The sequence below is a fragment of the Pteropus medius genome, unplaced genomic scaffold (assembly GCF_902729225.1).
Source record: "Pteropus medius unplaced genomic scaffold, Ma_sr-lr_union100, whole genome shotgun sequence".
In the NCBI taxonomy this organism is placed as follows: domain Eukaryota; kingdom Metazoa; phylum Chordata; class Mammalia; order Chiroptera; family Pteropodidae; genus Pteropus; species Pteropus medius.
In genome coordinates, this window is record NW_024342467.1 from 17,366,088 (window position 1) to 17,382,791 (window position 16,704).

General features: G+C 39.4%; 1 protein-coding gene across 9 annotated transcripts in view; it reads right to left on the reverse strand.

Moving 5' to 3' along the window:
• Positions 1-325: 325 nt before the first annotated feature.
• Positions 326-16,704, reverse strand: part of PDE1C (phosphodiesterase 1C) — a 446,101-nt gene continuing 429,722 nt past the window's right edge. For 8 of the 9 annotated variants that reach the window (XM_039862680.1, XM_039862678.1, XM_039862679.1 and 5 more), the window contains one exon: positions 326-3,049. In XM_039862680.1, the coding sequence (XP_039718614.1) occupies positions 2,880-3,049 (170 nt within the window). In that variant the 3' untranslated portion in view covers positions 326-2,879. Of the gene's footprint in view, positions 3,050-11,324; positions 13,327-16,704 lie in introns of those variants that run through there. The other variant, XM_039862682.1, reaches the window with a different exon arrangement.

The window sequence follows — 16,704 nt, forward strand, 5'->3', positions numbered from 1 at the left end:
CCCAGTTCTTAACCACTAGCTATATCGCTTTGCCTGGAAGATGTAGACTGAGTTGATAACATAGCTATTTACCTATGGACTAGTTTCTACTATGGGTTACTCATATTAACAAATTAATTTATCGGGTTTGTGGTATAGGGAGTAGAAGGATTTTTAAAAAGCTATCGCCTATACAGTCAGGAAGCAAGTCGAAAAGGGTAAGTTTTACTATTCATCTTGACAAGATATTCAGGACTGAATAGTGCCAACTATAGGGGAAATCTAACTCTTTTCAAATGAATCCCAGAATTCTGGAGAAGAAAAACATGACTCACATACAAAAAAGTCCTTTAAAAGCATCTTTTTATTTGCTATAAGAATATATAATTTGGCATTTCTATACAATCCATCATGCAAATAACATGGTAGGCATTTTACAAGCAATGCAGAATCTTGATATCTGTGCATTTGCTCAATTAAAATATTAGCAAAGATTGAAAAATAACATCTTGGAGTAAAAGAATACAGAGGGAGCCAAATTTTTTCTCCAGGTTCACAGTTTCCAATATCAAGATGCACAGAGAAGAAACCACAGCCACACTGAAGTCTCAATACCTAAGACTGAAGGTATTGAGGATTAGATGGGGGACATTATTTGTGGGCTGATTCTTTGCTATAAGAACTCATAAAATTTTTCTATAGCTTTGAACATTATGTCGACAATTACTTTTCTAAAAATTTTTTATGAGTTTTTTTGAGCCAAGCAGAGGATGTGCCTGGAAGCAGATATCCACAGACTGAGAACAATGCTTCCCAGAATGACAGTTTGCAGTTTCTTTTGTGTGTCTAGAATTAAGGAGAGCAGTGAGGAAAATTACATAAAGGTGGGACAAAGCAAGGCCGAGATTGGATTACAGGCTAGTTAACGACATTATGTGCCCTCTTGTGGGTAGTTACCTTTGGAGGGGTCTGAAAAAGACATTTCAAAGGTATGTTAACCTAGATGCACAAAAACAATAGACAGGGCTTACTTAAGGCAAAGATAAGCCTTTTACTAAAGAAGTATATGCCTGGAGCATGACTATCCACCATGACCTGTCCAGTTAGGAATTATGATCAGATCACCCTGCGAGGTTACTTTCAGTTAGATATGTTATAGCACCCCCTTTTTCCTCCAGAATCCATTGGGTAGCAAGGCAGCCACCACCTCGTGGGCAGTTTCATTGTGTGGCCAAATGTCTCTAGGCAGAAAGCACTAAGGCATCTGTATATGAACAGGTAGAAGTTACCCATTGAGTTAGCCTAATCCAGGTGGAAAAGAAGCTATCAGCAAAAGGGTCCTTTTGCTCAGGCACTGAGCAGGGAGTTAAGAATTACAATTGCTTCACTCACGAAGTCACAGTGATTTTCCTTTTTGTATAGTACTTAAATTTCTCTGAAATACCATCATAAAGCATATTATAAATGATTTGCTCAATAGCAGGATGGACACTAAACTCTGGAACTGGCTCAATTGCATATTCGTAGTTTACTGAAAATGAACTATGAAGAATGAAAGAAGAGGACCCGAAACCCTTTACACTCAGATCCCAAAGGCTGTGGCATCAGGGCACAGTCTGTTCTTTGTATGAGTGTATTTAGGGAGGGGGAACCTGGAGAGTTTTTCCTAGATGTAAAATCCTCCTAGCTTCATCTGTTGGACCCCATCACTTTTCAAGCTCAGCAATATCAATTAGAATTGATATTACCTTAACCGTCATCACAAAAGGCACAGCGGACGTTATGAATCCCACTTTCTAGTTAAGCAAAGCTTTCAAAGATTATGCCATCAGACCGAGGACCTGCAACTCGTTATACACAGGACAGGACTGGAGATCAGATCTGCCTAACAACAAGCGTAAAGTTTTCCACTGCACCAGGCCTTTTCTGAAGGGATCAAACGCTGTTTCTGGCGTTTGAAACTTACATATGTGACCTGTTAGGAAGATGATCTGAAATTAAACTTAAAGGCATCTCCAATCTTATGGCAAAAAAAAAAAAAAAAAAAAATCTTCAAATAAGGAATTCAAATGAGGTTCAGCATTTTACACCCTCCTGCCCCAGAACTCAGAATCTCTGAGGCGTGAGCATCTCATCGATTTCTAGCTTTGTCTACTGTGAGTGAAAGTGAAGAATTAGAGGAACGCAGAACCAAAACGCGCCTCCTACAGACTTTCATGGCCTTAAGTAAATCTATTAGGCCTGAAGCACACAGTAAGAACCAGAACAAGGGTCTTTAGTTTTAATTTGGATCTGCTTTGTGAAGCCTGAGTTCAGAAATATCTATAAACACAACGATTCATCAGTCTTCTTTTCCCTTTAAGATTGTTACATTCAGAAGCACAACTTTTGTTTTGAGTGCATTTACTTTGAAAGTCATGTGTTTACTTGAATTTTAAATATTGCATTTAAAATTGAAAAGATGTTTTTAGAAGTGCATTTCTTAAATACAATGATTATTAAACTAAGAGTTTTATGGGGGCAGGTCAAATTCCAGGGATAAAAATAGTGTCAATGAGAGGTATTTCATTTTTTCTGAATAGGTCGTATCATTTTAATTTTGATCTAATTTAGACTTTGAAAGATATATGCCAATAAAAGCCACACGAGACAACCCTCTTACTGGTTTGCTACTGGAGTCTGCATTGACCCCCAAATCCAGCAACTGATAAGTCTATAACAGAACAACAAAGGGGAAAATCAAATATAGCCTTCGCTTTGCCCTCATGGGCAAACCATTGATTGCACAGCCCCACAGGCTCCCGGGGGTGTTAGAGACATATCCCACTGCAGCCGGTGAGCGGTGAGAGGCAGGTGAGGGGGCCTCTCTTTCCTTCACTCCCTCTCTTCCCCCTGACCTATTATTTTCTGTTCCAGTTATGTGAGATGTTCTGAATCTTTTTCATTTTGATTCTCTGATCCAGCATCTTGTACCTTGCAGGATGCTCTTCAGTCTTCTTTGGGACCGAAGGTGCATAGGAGCTAGATGCATAAGCAGGGCGTTTAAAGTGTCGCAGAGGAGGCTTGATGACTGAAGACCATGCAAAGGAAGACAGACAACCGTTAGCCTCACTAACCGTTAGTGGCACGACTTCCTCGCACCTGGACCTAACTGTTTCCTTCAAAACCAGAAAACACAATTAAACTCTCACTGGAAATAACTAGTTGCAGATAGATGAATAAACATTTTCACCTTGGTCATTCTCTTTAAATAAAAACAAATTCCTAGAGATAGACAGTGATCACTCCGGAATATAAAGTTCTTTTCTAATGAATGGATACGGTTAAGGAAGTAAGAGGCAGCAATAGGGTCATTTTGGGGAAGAGCAAGGCAAACAGCAGTGAGCACAGCCATGTTATCGATCAGATTTCAGCATCGTATGTAAGCTTTTAAAGTCGCAATGTGGCGCATAATCCTGAAGTGCTAATACAAGGTACGTCATTGAGAAAATTGTTGCAAAAAAGTATATGTAAGTTTTGTATCTAAAATAACTAAAGATCTGAACAGACTCCTCACCAAAGAAGATACACCCATGGTAAAGCATAGAAAGATATTCAACGATTTTTGTCATTAGGGAATTACAAATTAAAACAACAGTAATATATAGTACAAACCTACACATTCTGGATAAAATCCCCCCAAACTCTGATGATGCTCATTGCTGACAAGGTAGAGTGACAGGAGCTCTCATTCTTGCTGGTGGGAATGTAAAATGTTACAGCCACTTTGGAAGACCGTTTGATAGTTTCTTATGAAGCTAGTCTCCCCATGTGATCCAGTCATTGTGCTGCTATGTATTTACCCAACTGATTTGAAAATTTATGTCCACATATAAACCTGTACAATTTTATAGAAGCCTCTTCACAATTTCCCCAAACTGGAAACAATCAAGATGTCCCTCAGCAGTTAAATGGATAAAGAAATTGCAGAACATCCACACAACAGAATATTATTCAGTGTTAAAAAGAAATGAACAGTCAAGCCACGTAAAGACATACATGAATCTTAAATGTATATTGCTAAATGAGAGAAGCCAGTTGAGAAAGCTACATACTGTATGATTCCATTTCTATGACATTCTGGAAAGGGCCAAACAATAGAAATGATAAAAGGATCAGTGATTGCTGGGGTTTTGAAGGGAGGAGAAGGGGTTATACAGGTGAAGCACAGAGAATTATTAGGGAAGTAAAACTATTCCATATGTTACTGTAGAGGTGGATACGTGATGCTATGCTTTTGTCAACACCCATAGAATTTTGCAACACAAGGAGTGAACCAGAATATATGCAAATTTAAAAAATAATTTAGGAGGTCAGGGGAATCACAGAATGGAATGCGGAATGTAACACAACAATTTAACTGCATTATAAATGTAGGAAACAACCTCATCAAACAGAGTGTGGCTAACTTTGGATAGGAGTGGATTCTGTTGGACTAAAGGTCGGTGATGCTGCACACGAGTGCTCTATACTGGCTGATGAAGTTGTTTCCCATGGGAGTTAACAATTCTACTACTACTCTATATGTCTGTTAGAACTGGACAACTATGTACACGAACGGTAGACAGTGAGAGCCAGGTTTCTCTCTGCTAGGGTGGGAATTTACAGAAAAGCAGAAAGAGGAGGCCAGAATGATTCATGTGGCAGTATGAATTCATTCTTAATATAGATACAGATAGAGATAGATAGATGATAGATGATAGATAGATAGATAGATAGATAGATAGATAGATAGATAGATGAATGAATGAATATATATGAATGAATAGGCATGAATAATGGATGGATGAGATGGATGGATGGAGGATGATGGATGGATGATGGATGAATGGATATTCTGGATGAATGGTAGATGGACAGATGGATGAACTGTGAATGAGATGGATGGAAGACGAATACACACACACACACACACACACACACACACACACACACACACACACATTTCCTTGTGCTATTAGCTGGAAGGGCCTGGATGTGACGAAGCAGCTACTGGCCTAGAAGTCCCAGCAGCAACGAGCACTCCCATAGCCCAGATCATGGTTTCTAACAGCATTCTCCAAAAAAAGGAACCAGGGCTCCTTGTAGAAATGGCTGTTTCTAGGACTGGAGAACAAAATGTACCAGATAAACCTGGAGCATCTTAAAGTGGCAGAAAGTAAGAAAGGGCAAAAAAGAATGACGGGACAAAGGGGCCCCCCAATAAAAGAGCTCCCAAATGGCCAAAGGTGGAATAATTTGAGCAACAAAGTAAATAGGGAAGTTTGGAATTATAACCCAATGCATAAAATACACATCCATGAATCTGTACTGACATAAATATTTGAATAAATAAATAAGTGTGGGGCAATAGACAAATCTCTCATGCAAAAGAATTTTAAATCATTTATGTAGATAAACCTCCCTCATGGTGGAGGAGCCTTGAGTGTGGGTTGGACACAGTGACATCCTTCTAGGGAGTACAGTCTAGAAAGGGGACAAAAGAGAACTTTATAGTGGAGAAATCTAGCAAACGCTGCCTCAGAGATCAAGGTTAACATCAGGAGTGATAGGTCATGTTGGCATTAGGCCCCCCTGACTGTATGTGATGGAAATGGATATGATATTGTAAAAATTGCACTTTAACTCCATGGTCTTCCTACCCAAAATACATAACCCCATTTTCGTGATGAAAAAGCATCAGACAAGTCACAATTGAGGAAAATTCTGCACAATACCTGACCAGTATTCCCCAAAACTGTCCAAGTCACCAAAAACAAGAGAAGTCTGAGAAACTGTCACAGCCAAGAGAAGCCTAAGTAAACACAATGACTAAATACAATGTGTCATCCTGGATGGGATCCTGGAACAGAAAAAAAAAACACACTAGGTAACAACTAAGGAAATCTGAATAAAGTATGGACTATAGATAATAATAAAAGCACATCATCTACCTGCAGATGTACACACAGAAGAAGGTAAAATACTAATTGATTCTTCCCCTCTACTCCTGTCTGCTCTAGGCCCTCATCACCTACCCTCCCTCCTCCCCTTCTTGGTCCTGATGGGAAGTGCTTAGTCGATGAGACAGTGTAAAAGTGAATAAAGATAAGGCCAGGTTCAATGATAATCACAAACAGGTGAGCTGTAATAATCAGGTAAAAGGCGTGGAGGAGCAGAGTTGATGCCGAACCCGTTGTCTCAAACGCCAGCTCTCGCTGCAGGGGCCAGCAAAGGGGTGTGACACGCAGGTGGCTCAGCTTGAAGGGCCAGGACTGGGGGACAGCTCTGTCAAACAAGAGGTTACCTGAAAAACCAGCTTTGCAAATCTCTTCCAGTAACAGGAAAATGCACGGCGTTTATGAACAAGCAAAAGGTTAGAAATAACTTAAATGCACAATCCTAGAGAATAGTTTAAGTTCTGGTACATTCTTAAAATATACTACTGTGATACTATGGAAAAATGATACAGATGTCTATTAATAAAAATAGGTTTGTGTAATACTGTTAAATAAAAAATGATAGCACATGTGATCTAACTTCATTACTATGAAAACATAAATATGTGTTTATGTTATATCTATAATAACATACATTTAAACTATAGCATTGATTATCTCTGAGTAATATAAACATGACTATTGTTTCTTTTTTATTGTTTACAGTTTTTAATTTTTCTGAGGATCAGGTTTTAGCAATGCAACCTTTTGCAAAGAAACATACTACTCAAAATGTCTTCTTTAGAATCATATATCAGAACTATTCTAGAAAATCATACACAACAGAAAGTCAGAAAACTGAGCTTACTTTGGGCTATAGTACTAGACATCTCAGAGAGCTCATAGCTGAGTATACATTTGACAGCCTATAGATTACAATTCAGTCATCGACTTCTTAGAGCACCTACTATGTCCTGCTGATGTAACCATGAACAAAAGAGACAGAATTCCTGTTCTCAAGGGGCTTCCATTCTAGTAATACCCCCTGAAACTGGTGTCCTGCTTAAAGATGAAAAAAGTTTTCAGGCATAATAAGTGATGCTATTCCTACAAGCTCCATAACACCCACACCAACTTGGCAAATGGTCCTGTAGTGACATCATAATATATACATAAAAAAACAGAGGTTTTAGGATCTCAGAGTGCTTAATTTTGTTTTTTAGGGTAAACAAGGGATTGCAGCACGAAACACTCTATAAACAAACATAAAAACAGTCCAGTTAAACCGGCAGAACGGAGTAGGGACGGGAGGGAGCTTCAGAGTCGAAGCGGAGTGTTGCCAGCGTCTGGGCCGGCTGATTTACTACTCTCCAAGTCACAGTCCCTCCATATTCACTCTATTTTCACTACTCAGCATGAACCCGGCCAAAGTATTATTGAATTTCCCACTTCTCAGCATGAAGAAACATTTACCGTTTGCTGGAATTCTCATTGTCTGAACAAAAACTCTCCTTGCCACTGGAGTCACCGCAAATAGAGTTGAACCCACTGACAGAGATCGGCTCCCCACCGAGACTGTGGAAATCCTTGTAGGCCTGCTGTCACCTTCACTCAAAATGTAGGAAGAAGAGAAAATTCATAGAGTGCCGTTTCGTATGCATTGATCGCCCTTCCCCTCGGCAGGGCAACGTGATTTGACGATGGGGCAAAAGAGCGGAGCCAGAAATGACAGCGCCATCTTGAGCCGAATGGGGACTTTCTTCTGGGGTACTGGCGTGGCCTTCGGAGGACTTCTTCTTTTGTCTTCCGGCTGTTCCTGAAAAATTCCTAGACGGGGCTCTGACCCCTGCTTTTTCATCAACTGGGCACTTCCCACAGCCGGATCCAAGCAGTGGGATCCCAATCCTCCTTCCCACCCCCACCCCACCCCCAGAGATACAACCAAACTGGGGACAGAACCCACTCCCCTCTGTATGCCTCGTTATCAGCAAGCTGGACCCTTTTCTGTTGAGGACACAGTCACAAAGTCTACTCTTCGTCTCTTGGAGCAATTTACTTGGAGAAAAAGATCTAATTAGCTAATGAAGGTTTGACAGAGGCACATGTCTCTGTGTAGAACCTGCACTAGGGAAAGTCATTATCTATATTACTTTCAAACGTCCCTAGGAAAAGAAAACTTCAGGACAAAAATTGACCCATCATCATCTTTTATTTTACAATTACACGCAATGTTTGTTTTTCATAAAAGCAATACTCTCTTAGGAATGTTAATCCTCCTTTGTTTAAATCTCATCATTTTCATAAATATCACAATTCCTCCCAAAGGTATCCATGATTTTCTCCCTTTCCTCTGCTACCACCTGTCTATAATTCTTCCTCTCTCTGTGTCCCTCTGTGTCTCTCTCTGAGACCGTTTTTGCTTGGTGGCTCCTTTTTCTTTCTGACATGGGAGACTACTGCATAGAATTATTCTTCAGAAAATAGATAGAAATTTATTATAAATAATAAATTTTATAAAATAATAAAATATATAAAATTGATATGGCTGTTAGTTAGATTTAAGTGTTGAAATGTGAATGGTGCTTTTGAAACTCCTTGTTTGAGAATTCGATTTAGTCTACTGTTTCTCAAAGTACCCTTCAATAAAGCTGTGAACGTAACAGAAGTTGTTGCAGGAAGGGGCGGGGGGTAAAGTTAAACTAATATTTTCATGGCAGGACTTCTCTGAGACATAAATAATGGAGACGTGTATTATGAATCCCTAAGAATAGCCAATAGTATGCAGTTTTTCTCAATTTTATTAGGCCAAGGAAGCCCCTTTATCAGGAGCATCTCACAGAGTGTTCAGCAGAAAACACTTTCAGAAAAACTAGGATAATTCAGTATCATTACCATTATTCTATCATATCGAGCTCATTAATTCAGCATGCCCTATCGTTTTGTGCTAAGTGAAAGCAGGCCAGAGAGAAAGGTCACTTGACCTCATCTAATCTAAGTCCAGCCTAGTTCCTAGGAGTTAAATAATAACCTGCACATCAGCATCTCTGTCCTTTCCAGTGCCTACGACTGCTGCGTGACCCTCTGCATCTACTGCACGGCAGCCGAAGTGGCAACTTCATGGGAGGAATTGCTGAATCCCTGTGCAGAGCACTGCTATCTCTAAAGTCAGCAACTTGGTTTGCTCCTGGCTTCTGAATAAATTCTAATATCAGTACCTTTTTTTAAAAAAAATAAAATAAAAATAAGTGTTGGATATGTGTTTTCTTCTCATTCAAAGATAATGCCATAATATGACCTTTGCAAAAAACATTTCCATCTATAGACATTTTCTATAGTCTGCATTTACACAGACTCTCTCTCTCTCATACGCACATGCGTGTACACAAACGCATACACTAAACTAACAAGGTAAAAAATAATCATTGAATGCCTCTTCAGTGTTTTACATGAAGAACAAAATCCCGCTGCCATGCATTCCATTCTTAAAATCAGTGTCTATTTATAGTATGTGTCTGAAATCTGATGGAAAGCCCTTATAAAAATGCACAAAAATCCTCCACGAGTTTAGAATTGCAAGGCATTGGAATGTTAACATCAGCTCCGTTGAGGCGGGAACAAGGTAAGAACTGAGCCTATGATTTTCATTTCAGGATATGCCATGGTAAAAAAAAAAAAAATTATAATATTTGGCATACATTGTGTACTAAGAACAATGCTAAGAATTTAATGAACTCGCCTTTTATCTTCACCGTAGTCCTAATAAGCAAGCACTGTTATCACCCCCTCTTGGGGTAAGAAAACTGAGACTTAAAGAGTTTAACTTGCCAAAGTTTACATAGCTAATACGCAGGATGTCTGCGTTTGGGTTTCATATCCAAGTGGTCAGAGCCTTTCTCCCATATTTAAAATAACCTTGGACCAAAGTTTGGAGTAAGTTTAAATAACTACCATAATAAGTTAAATGAGTTAAGGTAAAATTGTACCTTATTTATACTATCAATATTTCAGTACATAACCATGTAACATACAGGATGCTTGGATACCCTTGTTAGCAACCATAACCATACTTTTCCCAAAAAATCATCCTCCCTTAATACAATTTGTGTGGTAATAGCTCCAGAGGGAATTACATATGCCCCTGGCCAATGGATCTCTTAAGTACCTGCTCTCATCTCTACCCTTACGTATGCCACGTTGGAATGTTAACAGGTACCTAAAAGCCAAGGTCACTGGAGACGAGCAATCAAGCCAGGTGAGCTCTAGGATCTTGGGTGAAAATTTTAACTCAAAGGTTTTCACCGCAGCAATATATGACAACAACCTATCATCTACATTTTTAACAACTTTGGCTCTCTAAGGACTTTACTTCAAGAAAATGAGAATGCTGAATAATCTACGGGTTCCATATTTTAATCTCACAGAGTAAAGAGCACAGAGAACAGGAAGCTTGCTGTCTGAGAAAGCATCCAGAAGAAGCGGAGGTGACACTGCCTGAGCTGAACCGCTACCCTAGTATGGAAAGATGACCTGACCAGTATTTGCAGGTCCACAGAGAAATATATGTCCACAGGGAAAAGATAAACCACATAATTTGGGGACCTTCATCCACCTGACACTGTATGTTCTCAACCCTGGATGCATATCGGACCACCTGGATAGGTTTAAAATTTACTGATGGCCAAGCCCTCCCCACAAGAGTCTCTGAAGTAACGGATTATTTTAAGGTGGAGCCCAAGCATCACTATGTTTGTAATGCCCAGTGAGTCTAACGTGTAGCCAGGCTGAGAACCACTGCCTAAGGTGTCGAGTTCATTTTGAAAACAAGTTAGCTTATACTTAGGTTTCGAGGGATGCTTGGGGCAGCTGACAGGGTCTGGTCATCACATACAGGAGCCACCAACTTTGGCCGTGTGCTAAGTTCTGATCTATGACAGGAAATACACCCACGAAAATCTACTTTTGAGGGAGGTGGTGGGATATAATGAGAGAAGCATAGGCTTGGGGCAACGTATAACTGGGTTAAGCTATTACTAGCTGTGAGATGCTAAGGAGACCATCTGTTCTGGGACTCAGGTTTCTTGTTGTTGTTGTTGTTTTCCAGAAATGGGAAAAATAGTAACTGTCTTGCATGGTTGTCGTGAGGATTTTAAAGGTAAGATAAAATGATATAATGTTGTATGGTACCTTGCAACCTCGCATAGTACCAGTATGTCATGGGTACTTGGTATGTGACCACCACTATTACATAGCACAGAAGATGAAAGGTCATCACCAGAGGCATTTTAATGAGTCGCTCCCTGGTGAACTACCTTGTTATAGTATAGAAAGGTAATGTAACTCCCCTGTACAACTAGATTTTACTAAAAGACCCTGGCACACAAAAAGAGATTAACTTAATTAATTTATTTGTGACTATTCAGCAGAGAACACGCCAGTCTGATTCACAAAGGACTAATTATCCAAAATGTGCATTTGTGAAAATATATATGTATATATTTTTTTTCCATCCAGTTACCCAAGGGGACCACTTTGCTGAAACCAAGGGCTATTCTAAGCAAAGCAAAATCATCTAGCCCACATTCTAAGCTAATTACGCAATGTACAAATATGGGGTTCATTCAATCACTTTGGGCAATGCCTACCACAAGTGATGTGGCGTTCTGGAAATCCGGATGGGAAGCGTGGCTTAGACAAACAGCTAGGGTGCCAGGAGTTCCAGTCCCTGAATCCAATCACAATATAATTAGGAAAAAGAAAAGGGCACTTTCGATTCTTAAGACCCTGCATTTCTATGCGGAGCCATAATAATTGAGTCACTGCCATTGGAAACCAGTCTTAAACCACTGATTCTCTGGTCTCTTAGATAATTCTCCTTCGTGCTTTTCCCTGTAGGTAATTAATGTTGGCTATGAATTCAGTGTGGACAGGGAAAAGATGTTATGCACACTTGCATCCTCAGAGCTTGATAACAATACTGGTAAGAGTTGGCTCTGAGAAAAATGTAATGAATGAATATACTACTCCACATCGCCCCTAGTAACCTTTGTAAATCTCCCATTTACCAAAGAATAAATGAATCCCTTAGAATACACACCAGCTGGCAAAGCTGACCGAATCTTCAGAACCGAAGGTTTCTTCTCCCTTGCTTCAGCAACATCTTAATACTTAGATTTGCAGTCCCCTTATGTGCAAGAAGAACATTCTTTTGACATTTCAAATTTGAAGACTGAGCACCTCTGTTTTACTCAAATGCTACAATCTCAGCTCATTCCTACAGGTCTCCTCTGGCATGCAGAGGCACCAAGGCACAGTTTTCAAGCCTCTCTGAGGAAGGACAAGTTTAAAAAGGCTGGGAGGTCGGCTCTTCCCTCTTTTGAACAATGGCTACCTATTAAATGTCCTGCAACCTTATGATTTAAGGACTAGTGGTTTCATTTAATAAAATTATTATTTTAACTAGTAAATAAAAGAATACGAAAGCCCTCTCTCAAGGAGATGATCATCCCCAATTCAGTTTTTTGTTTTCATTTTGTTTGCCTCTTGCAAGCACAAAGGGCATGGTGCATGCTGTTTCAAAGGAGAAAAAATATTTTGGAGACTATGTAAGCTGTCTTTTGCTTGATTTGTGTCAGTAATGTGTGCGTTTTTCCATGTATGCATATGAAGATGGGAAATGTGAGGCTGAGTCAGTAGCTCTGTCCCTCATTCCCACCAACGATGACCTATGCCAAAGAAGTCTGGAAAGATCAATTTCTCCAGGGTTGTAGAGCTCTGAAGTACTAAATAACAAGTGAATTTTGATCTAGTCCATAGAAAAAATGACAACTGCCATTCGTCAAAATGAATGTGAGATAAAAGGCATGTGCAAAGACAGTATTCATGGCATCTCCACTTAACAGACAGTGCGAGACCCTCCACACTGCAGGTAATTGATCTAATCTCCAGGCAAGTGGTTACAGTGTAGAAAAATTTGACGTCAGTCTTTACCTACCGGTAATGAAACTCAAAGCAAAGAGCAGGTTCGCTGCCTGATAACTTTGGGTAAGCTATTTATCCAATTATGCCTCTGTTACCTAATTTGCAAAATGGAGATTATAATACTTTCCTTAGAGAGGGATGATGATTAAATAAGATAATACATGTTAAGAACCTAGCGTAGTCCCTGACATTTGATAGATGTGCAATACATACCAAAGTATATATTGTTAAAAACCTGGTGAGGGAGATCAGAAATTATCATTTTTGAAGTTAATCACTCAATAACTTACAATGCACATGATATTTTTGTTTTGGTAAAAGAAACATAAGCTTCCTAAAATGTCTTCAGACCCCAGAGCTGGTCAGTTCTCTTCAGAGGAATCCTCTGGATGGACGTTCTATCCATAGTCCCCTAGAACAGGAAACAACAATGTCATTGCAAGCCAGCTGACGTCCAAACACTCAAACTCTACATCAGGCAGTGAGATAGGAAGCAGAGCCACATCTACTGCCAACACTACCGTGCATGCCAGCAGCCGAGACAGAGGAGCAATCAGCTATCTGCACCAGAGAACGGCCACAGCACTGTACCTTTCCATCTAAGGATCACTGCAGGAAAGGCGCCCTGGGAATCTGCTCAGAAGTAAGTCACTGACTAGTCTCCATCAATGGCGGTCATGTCTGTAAGGGGTGTTGAAGCTCTGGGCCACTCCTCCAGTGAGAGCCAACATATCCTCAGCTCTCCGTCTCTTATGTCCCACCTATGGAGCTGGACTGGGTTCGCAAACCTCCTAAGGAATAGCTGAAGTTGGCTTTGGAAAAAAATTGGCTGCAGGTGCTATTACATTTCCACAGGAGTCGCTTTGCCGTAGATGTGCGAGGATTTGAGGTGTCGTCTCCAGAATAGTTTTCTGGTGCTGGAGCTTCAGAAGAATCCCTTTGATGATTTCAGAAACCACACAAGCTGTTCTTTAATGAAGTGGTCTCTGGTGGCTTCTGGATTGAAGCATGTTACTTACAGAACCTTTTTCATATCTGAATTCTCATATCCCAACAACACTCATCTGTCCCAATAGGTTAGGAAGGGAAAACATTAAATTTCTCTGAAATATATGTAAAATCATGTCTATATGGATAAAACCAAACAAAGCTGTCTTAGAAGATAGCCATAGATTTTTCACTTAAAAATTCTTTAATACATAATATTTCGAGCATACAGAAAGTTATAAACAATAACACAACAAATCCCATGTATTCTCAATAGCATTTAATAAAATCTTAACCTTTTGCACATTTGCTCAAAAATTATTTTAAAAGATTAAATATCACAAGTAGAGTTGAAGTATACCCTTCCATGATACTCTCCCCACTAAAAAAAAAAAAAAAAACCCTCATCCAGAATTTATTATTCCTGTGCCTATATTCATTTGATTATCGCGTTTGTATGCACCCATAAAATACCTAATATTTTGGTTGTCGTAAAAGATAATGAAAATGGTGTTAGATGGTGTATATCTTGTTGCAACATGCTTTTCTTGCTCAGCATAATGTTAAGCGTTGTTTGCAATAGCAGAGAAAAAGGGAAAACCACCTCGATCATTAGATATCCCGTGACACATCTGTATAATAGATTTCTATACAGATGTTAAAATGCACAACATCTTTCCAAGAGCTACCTTTATATTTGAACAGAATTTCTTTTGCCATACATCAGCAAACTCTCTGTGGGTTTTTTTGTTTTGTTTTGTTTTGTTTTGTTTTGTTTTGTTTTTTTGCATATGTCCTTAGAGAGCTGGACTATTTTTATATAATCAGATAAACTCTGTATTTAATATCAGAGTTTAAGCCATTTGCAATTATTATTATTACTGATATTTAATTTTCCGTTTTGGACTTGATTCTACAATCTAATTTCATATTCATTCTTTCTTCTTTGCTTCTTTTTCTTTCTACCTTCTGTTAAGGCAATACATTGTCTATATTCCCTTTGTTATTCACTTGCTGACTTAGATGTCATAGGTTATATTTAAATTATTTTACTGATGATTATCTGTGTTCAAAAGTTTTTAAAAAAAATTACAAAGTTCTGCCTAAGGACAGAATAGACCTTAGTACTCCTTAACTCCCTATGGAATAGCTCTCATTCCATCCATAGCTTCTGTTTCCTGTTTTAACAGAAAATTTGGACATTATTTTTATGGTGACCAGTTACTCAAATTTACCAGCATGTTTTATTTACTTGTGTGTGCACCATTAATTCTTGTATCTCACATCTTGTTTTGGGGTTCACTTTTCTCCTCATTGACGTATATCCCTTAATATTTCTTTTAGCGAAGTCCATGAATGGTAAGTTATATCACTGTATACCTGAAAATACTTTTACTTTGCCTTCACTCATAACTAATAATTGAGCTATTTTATCTATTACCTTGTTTTCCTGCTGCACATGGAAGATACGTCTCACTGTCTTCTGGCATTTACTATCACCAATGCAAATTTTTGCTCTCAATCGGTTGTTATTTGATTACAGGCAACATGCTTGCAACTTCCCTGAACATAACCAGCTTCTCATGGCATTTAAGATTTTCTCATTCTTGATGTAATTTTATCTAAGAAACCGCTGCCTAATCCAAGGCCATATCTTCTTGGAAATGTTTCATGGCTCATGCTTTCATTTCTGATATGGTTCCCTCTCTATGTTGTATTTGGTATAAGGTCCCGAGGACTATCTTCCAACGTTCATTCTCTTTTCAGCTGCAAAAAACTCCACCATGAGTTTTTCTTTCTCTTTTACGTTTGTTTTAATTTCAGATTTTGAGTTGCTTCTGTTGCACATCTCTGTTCTTGTTTTGCGTCCGCACAATTTTACTTTATTGTTTTTTAAGGATTATTATTTCTCCATTTGGGTTTTTGAGTATCCTTAAACATGATATTTTAAACTGTTGCACAGCCTGCAGAAGAGCTTGAGGTAGAAGTGCCTGAGTCAGAGGGAGGCGACATGCGGCATTCCTGAGGTAGGAAGGAGTAGTGAGCGGGCCACCGTTGCGAGTGTGGTGGAGGGTGTCTGCTAGACTAATTACGTTAAGTGGTTAATTACGTCAAGTGTTTTGAGAATTACCCACTCTGCCTCTACAGAATTAGGGGTGATCATAAGTAAGAACTTAAGACACCCAATATGGGGCCAGTTTAGACTCCCAAACTAAGCACAAAGACAAGGTGGCTCAGACTCTGACTCAGAGGCCTTGGAGACCCGGCAGGCCAGTGCCAGGTGGGAACCAAGACACCTCCGTGTATTCTTGTAGATGTTCAGGATCAAGTCAGAGCTCCCACCTGACCCTGGGATGCTGCGACCTCCCAAAGAAGAGCTAACACCATCACTACACACTGGAATTGCTCGGCTTAGAGCTGTTTTCCTCTTAATGTGTATTGTCCTGAGGGTACAATCACCACAAGCAGGAACAAGATGAAAGGGGCTTCTAGAGATCATGAAGCAAGATCAATTCAATACCAAAAAGTAAGTTAGTATAGTTGATGAAAATCCAAACTTGAAAATGAGCCTTTTTCTGAGGATGGTTGCTTTCTATATAGTCATAAATTAAAATGGACAGCGCTCACTCACACATCCATGCACCGAGGCTTATAAACATTAACAAGGACCCAACATGTGCTCGTCACCTTGGCGGGCATTGAGGCAAAAAATGAATGAGAGTTCCCACCCTTGAAAAAGCCACCTCCCAATGGGTAAAGGGGCTTATAAGCAAATCATTGTAAGTCATATTAATTCTACCTA